This window comes from Rhagoletis pomonella, unplaced genomic scaffold (genome assembly GCF_013731165.1).
Source record: "Rhagoletis pomonella isolate Grant_MI unplaced genomic scaffold, Rhpom_1.0 Rhpom_scaffold_00008, whole genome shotgun sequence".
Lineage (NCBI taxonomy): Eukaryota > Metazoa > Arthropoda > Insecta > Diptera > Tephritidae > Rhagoletis > Rhagoletis pomonella.
In genome coordinates this window covers 11,547,593-11,561,959 of record NW_023458562.1, presented here as the reverse complement: position 1 = coordinate 11,561,959, position 14,367 = coordinate 11,547,593, and the positions used below count along the sequence as shown (strand labels likewise).

General features: G+C 36.3%; 1 protein-coding gene across 13 annotated transcripts in view; it reads left to right on the top strand.

Annotated features, from left to right (window-relative positions):
- Positions 1 to 14,367, top strand: part of LOC118744187 (neurogenic protein mastermind) — a 209,864-nt gene that overhangs the window by 165,459 nt on the left and 30,038 nt on the right. For 8 of the 13 annotated variants that reach the window (XM_036477011.1, XM_036477004.1, XM_036477010.1 and 5 more), the window contains one exon: positions 12,209 to 14,209. In XM_036477011.1, coding sequence (XP_036332904.1) covers positions 12,209 to 14,209 — 2,001 coding nt within the window. Of the gene's footprint in view, positions 1 to 7,421; positions 7,638 to 10,649; positions 11,428 to 12,208; positions 14,210 to 14,367 lie in introns of those variants that run through there. The other 5 variants (XM_036477015.1, XM_036477013.1, XM_036477016.1 and 2 more) reach the window with 5 other exon arrangements.

The following is a 14,367-nucleotide window of genomic DNA, read 5'->3' as shown; positions in this document are numbered from 1 at the left end:
TGTATAGTTTTCCAAGTTTCGAAGTGAAGTTGTTGTTTTGGATAAGTCAAGTCAAGTCTAAGTCTTACATGACTGGGTTTTTAGGCAGTGCCAGTCATTTCCCTCCATACGAAGTATGTTCTAACTATAATTTTTTTATTATTATAAAATTAAAATTATATGGCCCAAATCGCCGAAAAGGAAACCAAGGGAAACAATTTTTTTTTCAGGTTTCGCATATTTTTGATTATATCTGGTTCGTCATAATTCTGAGGTATCATACAATATAAATATTAACACGAATTTCTCTCAAACATGAAAATTCACTTAATCCTGAGACATCTTTAAATTAATGAAAAGTAAAAAAGCACAATATGAAATTAATTGTTTATATTTAAGGGCCACCATTTTTTACATCGTACTTTGAAGTTAAAGAAAAAGAAGATTCTTTAATTAAATAGTAAAAATCGAATAGAATTATTTCAAGTATTTTTCTAAAATGCTCTCTCGAATGGTGCTACACGATTTTTCCTTCAAGAGATACGGCCACTTAACTGCCGTGTCCTCGAATCTAATATCGCCAAACCAAGCATATGCATTCTCACTCAATACGTCATCTTCCAATGGCCATAATTTCTGAAAGTAAAGTCGTAAAGCACCACTCGAAGGCGCATTTTGAAGGGTAAGAATTGGACTAAATGGCAAAGAGCAAACAAAAGTGGCCATTAAAGCCGTTTTTCGTGTACTTAACCGCGAAAAACCTCAATATCTTGGAGCAGTTGTAAGCTCGAACTCAAGCTCTGCAGAAAATTAGGCTGACTTCCAAAATGTCAACTGCATTGCATATGTACGCACAAAGTTCTGTTCTGTGTAACAGTACGCGTTTTGGGTCATATGATCTTTTTGTTTAATTTATAAAGCCAGAAGCAATCAGCATGAATCGGAATATATTTCTATTATTTATAATAAAAGCCTATAACAAAGTAGCAATTACATTGTAAAAAAAAATTTAACAAATGATAGTTCTGATACTTCTAGCCCCTTAAGAAGACCCGGCCTGGGGAACTCATCCCTTTCCACCCTCCCTCTCGACGGGCCTGGGGGTGCGTTTATAATTATATGTAATTATGGTGTATGTATGTACATGAGTGAACTGATCCTCGATAATTTTGCCTAGTCACGGATTTTTGCAAAAAGATCCCTTTTCACATTACTTATAATTACTTTTTAATTTTTGTTCATTTGGCCTTACTCACATTAGAGTGTCTATTTGGTGAAAATTCGAGAGCTCAGGATTAGAAAATTGGCGATGGCTTATAAGGACTTTGAAATTTGGGGAAATATGATCAATTCTTTTCGGATTCGATTCATTTAAAAAAGGAAATACAATATGGGTTCGAATAAAAGAGAAAATTCTGTAAAGTAAAACCGGTTAAAATTTTTGGTGCATAAAGACGCGTAGGTAGTGAAAATGTTATGGACTAATAACACATACTCAATCAATCCGTGAACTTCGTCTTTCTAACTTTATTAGCTTAAAAAAATAAAATTAATTAAAAGGGCATTTTCAATAGCTATTCGCACTGAACTAAACAATTTATTTTATTTAATTCTGCAGAATTTTGTCCTTCATTGGTTTCCATATTGTTACTCTACATTGCACTGCGTTATTTAACTAATTTTTGGAATTAATCGTATCGTTGAAATTACAAAATATATATGAAAATATATATATATGTATGAAAATATATATATATGTATGAAAATATATATATATACACTGAAGAGCAAAACTGGAACAATAGAACGGAAAGTTAAGTTTGTGGTAATGTACTTCTTCAGTTTATTTACTTTATGGTAATTCAAACTTGCATTTCGCCTTACTGATGTTTAACTAAACGTTTGATCATAAAATTTTTAAGATTCGCATATGGAAACTCAGAAAAAAATTACCAAACAAAAATGAACTGGATTGTTCCAGTTTTGCACCCTTTTAGTAATTGCTGAATTTTATAATTCAAAGAGGAGTTCTGGCTCATTTCCTGCAATTTTGTAATCAAGGTGCGTGGAATTTTCGCTGTGAGTGCATTAAGTGCACATACCAAGCAAAAAGAATTTAAAGTTTTTGCAAAACGGCCAGAAAGCCCAAGTCTGCAAGATCAAGAGGCCACAAAAAATTGCAATTTGCCAGGCTAGGCATATTGGAGGATATCTAAATGCCAATAAACTTTGGTTCGAAATCAAAAATTACTGTTTTATTACCACAATGTAAGTGACTGGACATTATGTAAGACATGGGAACAAGTTATTGCAGCACAAAGATAAAGAGGAGAAAGCCTGCTTTGACATCCAGAAAAATTGTTAGTCAGAAACGCATTTTTACTAAGAAAAAACATTGGATTGGTATTATTTTGAAGCGGGAATTTACAAGTTCTTCATAAACGACCACATTATTCTACCAAAATTTACTATTAATTAGGGCACGGCCCTAAATTTTTTAACTCTGAGGACAAAATTAAACGTTTTAAGTCGGAATATTGGTTCAAGTGCTGTACACCTGCATCAGGGATGTGCCTAACGTCCCAACATATTTAAACTATTAGGTTTGCATGTGTACATTTAATGATGTAGGGCCGTGTTACGCCTTAGGGAGTAAGAACTGTGGTAAAATCGACGCTAAAAAGAAAAGTGACAACAAATGAGCATTTTCAAAGAATTTGGCAATTTCTGAGGATATTTTTCGCAGGCTTTTATCAATTTTAACAGGACAATGATCAGAAATATCCTCCGAAACTGGGGCCAAATAGGTAGAAATCCTAAGTTTTTATAATCATTGAGTGACCTGCGTAAAGCCCAGAATTGATTCAACAGAAAACTTATGGAATTGTTTGAAAATGCCACTGTACAATTGCGAAAATTCGCTCAATCGCATGCAAGACCTAGGGCATGGCGTTGAGGAAAACAGGTGCGCGTTCTCAACAGATTTCTTCTAAAACCTGTGCGAAAGTATCCCAAGATGACCATAAAAGCTAAAATATTCAAATTGGTTATGGCCAATTTATTAAAAGTCAAGCAAATGGTAAAATTTTCTGTCGGGTGCAAAACTGGAACAATCTAGTTGCTACGTTTTTTTGCAATTTTCTTCTTTATCTGCTTGTATTAATTATTGTTTTTATGGCCTTCTGATGAAATAAACATTGGAAATGTGAATTCCGAAACTAGATTACAAAAAAGTCTTCATATATTGCGAATATATCGCAAGAAAATTCACATTATGTATTACTGTTCCGGTTTTGCTCCTCAGTGTATGTATGAAAATATTCGTCCTTTTGGACCAACAAATTTAATTTTTTTTAATTCTACAGAATTTTCTCCTTCATTTCGTACCCATATTGTTAGTCTACATTGCACTGAGTTTCGTGAGCATATTGATCGCTTCGTGAAGTTGTGTAATGATTGTTTCTATTTGCTTGGCCGAGACGAATATGTATGTACACTTGTGGTCAGCTGATTAAGTTAAGTGACATTTTGACCAGTTTGATGGCATTTTGAATATGAAATGTTAGGACAGCAAGTTGCAAGTTGTAAAACAGAAAATTCATAGAAGTTAGGATACATTTAGTAGAACGTGTAGATGTGGGATAAGGAATGCTTTACGGCCGCTGTGGCTGAGTGGTTAGAGGTTTGTTCTACCACTTCTTAGGACTTGGTTTTCGATCCCTGGTCCGAGAAACATATAAATTAGAAAAAGTTCTTTCTAACAGCGGTTTGGCTGGCAATGGAAAACCTCCGAGTGTATTTTTCTATGAAGAAATGAAATCCAAATGCCGTTCGGAGGCGCAGTACAAATGTTGAAGTTGTGTAAAAACTTAAAAACGCACACCACAAATCGGAGGAGAAGCTCGGCCAAGCACTTGCAAATGTGTAAGCCTTGAATATTTATTTATTTTTAATGAACATGGTGTCCCAAAATTTGGGCAAGATTTGAATTAAAAAGTACAGTTTTTTAAATTAAGATTATTTGTGTACCTATTGCCAGTTAGGAGTCTTGCCGCCCAATATGGACAGTCGCAGACCAGGGAGTTTCACTCCTGAGGAACAGACGACGCTTCTGGATTTTGTCAGTCCGTTTACCACCGCGCAGATTGAGGTCCCTTTGCGTTGTGTTCTGCAAATTAAAAAAAAAGGATCAGTCTCCGTTCAGATTCAGTCAATGTCGCCCTGTGCCATGAGCAATGAGTCGGCAAAACCTCTTTGGCAATTATATGGACCACGAAGCTTTGACGGGCAGTGGGTGAAGTTCTCGATTGGAAAGAAAAGGTTGTAGATTTACTTCAGTCCCCCATTCGATCCCCTCAGTATGTTTGAAAATTCGTTTATGGAAGTAATGTGCGCATCGCGGATTTTTATTTTCCATATATGTAAAATACTTAGAAAAAAAGTATTTTCAACTTTGGAATTTGTTTTTTAATCTATTAATTATCAAAGTAAGAAATGCGTTGCACATTTTTGTTAAAGTTGAATTTATGTCATTATTACAGGTCTCCTATCTTAGGTAAATTAATCAAAATTATCATTAAATATTGCACATTTTTTTTACAAAAATCCAGTAAATTGTTTCCCAGTTAGAAAAAGATATTAAAACTATTTTTAAATTGTTTGACTTTACAGTTGTAAGTTCTACATGCTTACATTTTCAAAATCGCCTTTTTTGTAACGAACTATTGACTCGATTCAAAAATACTTACTTTTGAATATTTATGAAGTTAAAAAAACGTATGGTCTTATTCATAAAAAATAAAATAGCTTTATAAAAGGTTTATAAATTGAGGAATGTATCAAAACTTTATGCTTCAACCTACTTTATTTTTTATGAATAAGGCCATTAGATTTTACATAAATAATCTTCTAAAACAACAATAATAAAGCTCTAAAATAGTCATTATTTTAAAAGATTATTTATGTAAAATCTAAATTTTTACTTTATAATCACTCAACAGTAAGTATTTTTGAATTAGTCGTGCTTTTTGTTTTTGTTAGTTTATTCAGTCACTCGATAGTTAGTTACAAAAAAGACGATTTTGAAAATGTAAGCATGTAGAACTTACAACTGTATAGTCAAACAATTTAAGAATAATTTTAATACCTTTTTCTAACAGGGAATTACAATTTGTAAGATTTTTGTAAAAATTATAATTTTAATTATTTTACCTAAAATAGGAGAAAAAACTGTAATATTTAATGACATAAATTTAACTTTAAGTTTGAATAACCGCTAAAGCAGTAAGTTTATTAAAAAATTATAGAAAACGTTTTTTGTAGAAGCGTCTTATTTCCTACAAAAATGTGTATCGTATTTCTTAGTTCGATAATTCATAAACGAGAAAACCAGTTCCAAAGTTGAAAACAATGTTTTTCTAAGTAATATGTCATATGGAAAATAGAAATCCGTGATGCGCGACCTTTTAAACTTAATATTACGGGTTGCGGTTTTAACAGGCATCTTTTGACATCCCCCTGGAGGTATTGAAGAGGGGGCTATTAAAAAAGCAGTAAGTCGATTTTTTGAATCAGTCTGTTGTATACATATGTATATCTAAAACACATTCACTAAACTTAAAAGTAATGCCTTCCAGACGAGAAGATGTATGCGGTGGTAAATATTTTTTCGACTCCGATTAATTTGTAGGTTAACCGTACGTTTTGCTGGGTTAGAATTTCGCTTCCACGGATTGATTCCCCCTTTTCTTATTTGGCAGCACGTCGATTGTTCTTCTATTTAATCACTCATTTTAGCACACGAGACCTACACTCAGAGCTAAAAGCTTTCGAACAAAATTATATTTCTGTGGGCATAAGCAATAACCGCCTAAGTCGATATAAGAAAGAATTGAGTTATATATGCTATCGTGATCTGCAACTTCTATTCCATGTGTATGTGAAATCCCCATCTCGCCAGCTAGGCTATTTAAAAAGTTATAGACGAAAATATTTTGGTTTCCCTATAAGGTTAACATTATAATCCAAATGGATTCGGATTCAGGTTTTTCTACTTAGGCGGTTATTGCTTTTGACCACAGATTTATGAACGTTTGGTGTGGAATTGCAATTGCAACTGATACAAAGAGAGAAAGTGCATAAAACAGAAAATAGTTCAAAGCAATTACAACAACATACAATAAGTAAAAAACACTTGCAAATTGTCAGAGGGAAGCAAAAAAGAAATTGAGTTTAGATGTGTATCCACACATAGGTACACGCAATGAAAACTCACGCAACCCACCATGGTTTAGTACATACATACATACATGCAGATGCATATACATACATACATATCTATGTTGAATTGCAACTCTCTTCGCGCAGGCATTAATAAACAGTGTTGCCAGAACTTTTTGAGCCGACCGGCTAGATTGGCAAAAAAAAGCGGCTAAAAACGGCTAAAATGTTTTAGTGAAATTTCACATAGACTCTTGCAAAAAACGGCTAAAATGTTTTAGTGAAAATTCACATGCTTTATTTAAATAAATCGCAAGAAACGAAAGACTAGTTAACACCATTAATTTATATCGAGTGTATAGCGTTTAAAGTGTTAACGCACATTGGATTTCTTTGCTTAGTTTTTATTATATTCATTGAACTAAATATTCGCTCTACTTCTGCATTACTTATGGGCAAAACAAGAAAACTAAAAACTAGGTTGCAAAGGTCAGAAAAGGGTCTTCTCCTAGGGCATTTCGAAATTGATAAACTTCGGCCCAAAATTTTACAGTTGAGTCTAAATTACTCCAGGTATGTAACGTTAACCGTTGCCATTGCATCTCTATGGATGTTATTTCGTCGGCATTATATTTGTGCTTTTGTTGCTGTAGTTGAACAAATACTTTTGGTTTAATTACTCTTAATGCATTTCCAACCGAAAAAAGTCAATTTTGTGTAGTGTGGCAATATATGTAGGGAGGCGTTGGCGTAATTCCTTTATTAAAGTGATAATAAAATAGCGACCATTTTCTCGAATTATTTTCTCGGCTTCGTGGTCAAAAGCGTTTTGTTTACTTTTGTTTTTAAATACTCTTCAAAACTGTGATAAAACTGAGGAAATGGAGCAAGGTATGGTTCCAACGGGGAGCATATAGGATCAAATGTGTCCGCGCTAATAACCACTAGGGAGCATAGATGCGAAAGTAAAACATTGAGTTCATTAAAAATCTTCATTTCGTCTGCATTATTGCTTTCGAACAACTTGTTTACTTTTTCACCTGAAAATTAGGCAAATAGTAAAATCGGCTAAAAACGGCTAACTTTTTTTTACAAACCGGCTAACAAATCGGCTGCCGGCTAGATCGAATTTTCTGCGGCTAGTTGCTATCAAAACCGGCTAAATCTAGCCGGAAAACGGCTAAAATGGCAACGCTGTTAATAAAATTACTTACAAAGAGATATTATGCATTGATGGAATAGCTGTTACTGGGTGGCAAAAGGAATATGGCACACACAACAAATCGAATCAAATTAAATTAAAATCGAAATCAAAACAGAAAGTAAAGCTGCAAGAGCACAAGTGAAATAACCCAGTGGAAAACGTAAAGAATGGACACGAAAAAACGTTGTGGATTATGTTTACTCACCACTTGCGTAAAATTAACTGTAAATATGAAGTAAGTATACACATTGATAGGGTATTTTGTCGTTATTAATATCGCGTATCTATTCTTTGTAACTTCTACGTATTCTTCGAAATATGCTCGGCGAAGTGTGAGCTTGCGGAGAAAATTTTGTGCAAAAATCAAGAAAAAGTATGTGTGGACGAGGAAACATACGTCGAATCAGCCTTTAAACAGGTTCAGGGCGCTGAGCTTTATAATGCCACGAAGACCAATGGAGTCCAAGATGCCTTCAAGCTAAAAATGTTTGACAAGCTCTTTGTTTTTTGTTATTTTTTGGCCTAATATATACTTGGAGTGGCAAGGCATCTGTTGGTGTGGCAAGGCATCTGTTGGTGTGGCACGAAGAGCAGAGAACACAATTTATTATCACGGGCTATTTTGTTTAAATTGCACTTGTTTATAGAAAACCCGAAAAAGTAGTCAACCCGATTTTTGAGCCTTTTGAAACTTGCACTTAGACTATAAAACTGCAATTTTAACGGCTCAAAACAAACCAAAATCGTTCTAAAGATTCAGATTAAAAAGCTTAATTTTCATGAAAATTTGTAGCATTTTTATAAATTTTTTATAGTTGGAAACTATGATTTATGTGAGTTTGGTTAAAGGTTGGACGGTATTTTTATTAGAAAAATAACAAAAGAAAATTAACTCGAAAAACATTACGAATATTTAAAAAAAAAAATCAACAGATGTAATTAGTTTGAGTCACTGTATATAAAACAAGTAAGAAAGTCTAAGTTCGGGCGGAGCCGAACATTAAATACCCGGCGCAAATATTAAATATATGTTTTTCACCTTTCCGAAAGCTACCGCTACATGGTAAGCCGGGGTGTATCAATTTTGAGTAAATTAGCGTCCTTCAATTTCGAAATATTGAAGTTTCAAGCATTTCTGAAATTTACCGTTATATGAGAAGCGGCCGTTATTTTAGTCCGATTTCAATAATTTTCAACGTTTTGCTTATATGTGGCAAGCACAATAACCACACCGAGTTTGGTACAAATTGGTAGAACGGTTACCGATATACATATATGTGATCATAAGTGGGCGGTGCCATGCCCATTTTCCAAAATTTTACCATAAACGTATTTCTTGGTAAAGAATTGTTGCAAGTATCAATTTTGAATAAATTAGCTTCAATATTTACTGATTTATCGAAGATTTTGTATTTCTCTAAATTACCGTTATATGGGATGTGGGCGTGGTTATTGTCCGATTTTAAAAAGTTTCGGCGATTTTTTATGCTGTACCAGGGCCAACAACTGTGCCAAGTTTGGAAGAAATTGGTGCAGCGGTTACCAAGATATACACATGTAACCATAAGTGGGCGTGGCTACGCCCATTTTCCAAAAATTTATAATATTCTTATTTTTCGTCGAAAAATTATTGTAAATATCAATTTTGAGCGAATAATCTCCAGTAGTTACTAAAATATCGCAGTTTTCGTATTTCTGAAAATTACCGTTATATGGGAAGTAGGCGTGGTTATTGAGCGATTTTAAAAATTTTCGGCCATTTAGTATGTTGTGCGAAGGCCTACAACTGTGCCAAGTTTGGAAGAAATTGGTGCAGTGGTTACCAAGATATATACATATAACCATAAGTGGGCGTGGCTACGCCCATTTTCCAAAAATTTATAATATTCTTATTTTTCGTCTAAAACTTATTATAAATATCAATTTTGAGTGAATTATCTTTAGTAGTTACTAAAATATCGCAGTTTTCGTATTTCTGGAAATTACCGTTATATGGGAAGTGGGCGTGGTTAAAGTCCGATTTCGCCCATTTTCAATACCAACCTACCTTGGATTAAGGGAAACCTACATACCAAATTTCGTTAAGATATCTCTATTTTTGCTCGAGTTATCGTGTACACGGACAGACGGACAGACGGACGGACAGACAGACATGGCTTAATCGATTTCTTTTTTCATCCTGATCATTTATGTATACATTTGTCTATATCTATCTCGATTCGTTTTGGCTGTTACAAACAACCGTTATGTGAACAAAATTAATATACCCTTGTGCACAAGTGCGCTCGGGTATAAATATATAAAAATCGAGTTCTTATTGCGAATCATCGCACATATGATGATTTTGCATTCATTTTGGTGAAACCTAATAGCCTGAGAAAAGAGCTTTGTTCGATTATCAATGCTAAAATGATGTATATGTATAAGGTTATTATAACCGTTATAAATCCTACGGTACAGTTTCGTGCTGTTGAGGACCTTTGTATTCACTTGTTAAGCCCTCCCTCCACGACTCGTTTCCGGCGGTGCCATTTGAAATGCGTTTGCTTTTATGGATGCTCAAGAATACTAAGAACAATAAAATTCCTGGAATTTATCGTATCAACCATCTATTCGAGGATCGCCCATTATACAAATTTTTAGAGGCCTCCCCTTTAATTTTGGTGATTGGATTGATGACATATGATCATCAACGGATTCCAATCCCTTCGCTATCTAAATTCCAGAAGGCAGAACTGATGTCGTCGGAATATGCCAGCAATTGTACGCTCCTGCAAAGAATTGTGCCTGAGCGGTTTAGTAGCCGGAGTTCCACTACAATTCTGTTTCTCTTATTTTCTTCTCCAAAATCCGATTAAAGAAATCACACGAAAGGCCTTGTCTGAAACCTCGTCTGGTATCAAACAGCTCGGGGAGATCCTTCCCACTTCTGGCGGAGCTGGTGGTATTTCTCGATGTCATTTTACACAGCTGTATTATTTTCGATATTCGAAATTTATTTTTATATGGAAGAAAATGCGCAAAGCCGTAAAAATGTATCAGAACTAAAGTGATTTTTTAGACACTTCAAAGTTGTTCTTTATCAGTTAATATGCTATAAACTGCATAACAAACATTTTTCTAAAAAGTCTGATTAGAAAGTTGAAAATATTTATGTTAATTTATTTGAGTTTCCTCAGTTTTGCACAGAGTTTATATATTTTATTTCTATGTTTTTTTTTGGTTTTAGTATGAACCATACCTTTATAAAAAAAGATTAGCGAAGAGAAATTAAAATAAAAAATTTTCCATCCATTATGAAACATTCTCTGTACCTAAACTTTTGTGGTTGACTGTATATAGCCGAGGAAATGAAATGTATAATTTTTCGCTGAATTCAAAATCAGAAAATGAAAAAGTAGAACACAGTTTTTTAGATAGAGCCAAATTTCGGCTATTTTTCTTAAAAAAATGCATTCACTTAATTTGCATTTTTCAATTTCAAATTTCTTTTTACACTAGTGAAGCTTAGCTAGCTAGCTTTCCTATTGCCCATGCTAACAACATTTTCCAGCCGAATCAGTAGTTTAGGACCTATACATCGATTTCTCGACAAGTTTGCAAAATTTAAAAAAATTATTAACTTTTGGTACAAACATGAACATGAAAGAATTTCTTTACTTCCAGTATGGTTAAATGCCACAGGTCGGATTTATTGTCGGCTAGTGTAATTGGAAAACTTTGGTGCTTTAAGAAATGTATGTGAATAAAATGTGTGAAACTGAAAAACCACAAAAATGCATATATCTAGCTAAATTTGTCTCTATGGTGATATATGTACTTATAAAGCTCTTGGTTGGTTAAAAGAGGATCAGCAAGTCTTTTAAGATAAATAATAGTGCGACTCAATGGAACAAAAAACAAAATAAGGAATCAACCATTTGAATGTTCGATGAAGGAGTGTTGGCGAAGCTCCCCGATATTCTTCGGTTCGATGCTGCTTTGCTATAAGAGGAAATAAACTAAACACTTTAATGAATATTTGGGTAATGATCGATCTAATTGTATTTTAATTAATGCTTATACATACATATTAATATATGTATGTAACATTATTGCAAACAGATTTTCTCGATATTGTGTGACCTCTTTGATGCGAAAATGTGAAAGACAAAAATGAGCTCTTTGTTTTGCACAAAGGAGTGAATAGCAAGAATGATAGAATACAAGATTGCGCCGATCAGAGAGGATTTTTGAGAATAACTTTTGTGTGACGTCACACTGGTGCAATTGCGAGAGAGAAATGCCAAAACGTGAGCAAGAATGGAAGAAGAAGAAAAAATGTTGCAAGGAAAACGTAAACAAGTTGCACAAGTGTGACGTCATGCAAACAACGATTCTGTCAAATTCGTTAAGAGAGGAATAGCGGTCCGAGATCGGCGCAACCTTTGTATTCTCTCAATCGTGGGTGAATAGTGTTGTTGCTTTGGCCGCGAAATTTCAAACAGTTCGCTTTAACTGCCGAAGCGATGTACGAACAGCACAGCACAACAACACAGTTTTCTCGCTCTTTGCATTTCAGTCGGGGTTTCAGCTGTGCGTTTATGCGAAACTAAAAGTGCGAAACGTTGCCATATGTTTTTTGTAAAAAACTGTCGAATATTTCTCATTTTCGCACTTTCGCCCAAACGCACACAGTTTCGCCTTAAAGAGTGAACTCTAGTATTATTCTGATATTTAATGTGATCATAAATTAATCTACAAAATAAATCTCAGATTTTCACTTTAAAATATAGTAATCTTGTGAATTTTTTCTTCTCGTTGCAGCAGCAGAAATTTCTAAAACGACCAGCGGACGACATCGACAATGGAGGTGAGAACTTCGAGCCACCACATAAACTACCAAACAACAATAACAACAACAACAATAACGGCGGCTCCGAAAATCTTACGAAATTCTCAGTGCATATTGTGCAAAAATTAGAGTTCACCACCTCGGCGGCGAATTCGCAGCCGCAGCAGATAAGCACAAATGTTACAGTGAAGGCCCTTACGAACACTTCAGTAAAGAGTGAGCCCGACGTAAGTGGGAACGGCGGAGGTTGCGGGGCAGCGGGTGGTGGTTCCAGCGGTGGTTCTGGTGCTACAAATGATCCACAAGGTGGTGGCGGCGGCATATCAAATAATGGACGTGGAAATCCTGGCAACGGCGGCGGTGCCAATGGAGGAAATAACATGGGTGGTAACAGCGGAACGAGTGGCGTTGGCAGCAACTTAATGGGCGGGCACAATAACTCGAATACTACAACACAGCAACAGCAAAAAGTGGGCGTGACTGGCGGACTAGGCGGTCTCGCCAATTTGGTTGAATGCAAACGTGAGCCAGACCAGGAGTTTCCCGATTTGGCAGGGCTAGAAAAGGAGTCCGGTCCCAATGGCAATTTTCCCGGCTTCCCTGATCTCATGGGTGATGACATCATCAACGATTTGCAAGATTTTAATCCGGATTTGTTTAGCTTCGATGAGAAGCCACTTTTAGATATTAAAACTGAGGATGGTATAAAAGTGGAGCCACCAAATGCACAGGACCTAATCAATAGTCTAAATGTAAAGTCGGAAAATGCAATGGCAGATTTCAACGCTGCGTTCGGTGGTGGCGGCATCGGCATGAGCGTTGGTGGCCCAAACAATGGGCCTAATGGCGGTGTTGGTGGCCCTATGAACGGGCCTCCACAACCCGATCCTCAGACTATGAACAAAATGCGGCAGTTTCTGAACGGCCCGGATGGCGGATCGATGAACTCGCTTGCGGCACAAACTTTAAAACAAATGGCGGAGCAGCATCAACACAAGAACGCCATGGGAGGCATGGGTGGTTTCCCACGACCGCCAATGCACCAATCACAGCAAGGGCAATTAATGGCTGGAAGTGGACCAAACGGACGATACAGTGATTACGGTAGCTTTAGTAACGATTTTGGGATGGGACCGAATGGCCCGCAGCAACAACAACATCTACCGTCACAGTTTCAGCAAAAGGGTCCTGGAAACGTACCCATGGGTGGTCCCGGTGCGAACGTCGGCATGCAGCAACCATTCCTCGACATAAAACAGGAGTTATTCTATTCTTCACAAAACGACTTCGATCTCAAACGGCTACAACAGACACAAATGCACCAACAACAACATCAACATCCGCAACCACAATCGCACGCACAACAGCAACATCCGCAAGCAGCGCAACACTCGCACGGTTCGAACGGACCGAAAATGGGACCAGGTGCGGGCGCTGGAAATTTCCCAAAACCAGGTCAGACTCAAACGCAACAGCAGCAACCAAATCCTCAACAGCAATACTCGGCCTATAACTCACCGATGACAGGAGCAAACAACCAAAATCCTACTGGGCAATCATTTATGCAAGGGCCTAATCGAGCTGCAGGCGGAGTAGGTGGTGTAGGTGTTGGCGTAGGCATGGGCGGATGTGGCGGCAGTGCTGGTGCTCCCAATATTGGTGCCCAGCAAATGCCTCAACAGCAACAGCAGACCAATCCACAACAGCGTAGTGGGCCCCAAAATGGACCTCCGCCCAACGTCAACAGCGGTCCAAGCGGTATGGGTGGCGGTCCTAATGTAGGCGGCCCTTCGGGACAAAACCATCAAAATGGTCCGGCTGGAGGAGTTAATGCAGGTGCTAGTAATAGCGGTAGCTCACAAGCGGGTCCAAATATGCATCAGCAGCAGCAGCAGTCGACAACTACAACTTTGCAAATGAAACAAACCCAACAGCTGCATATTAGCCAACAAGGCAGTGGACATGGAATCCAGGTTTGTGGCAAACGCTTAATAAATACCAAATTACTATTCATTAATGCATACAGATGCGTGCAACTAATTAGCAACGAAATTCAAAACGATATTGCTTGCAAATTATGTTTATTTATTTATTTTTAATAATTTTCATTTAAAATATAATTCAATCTATA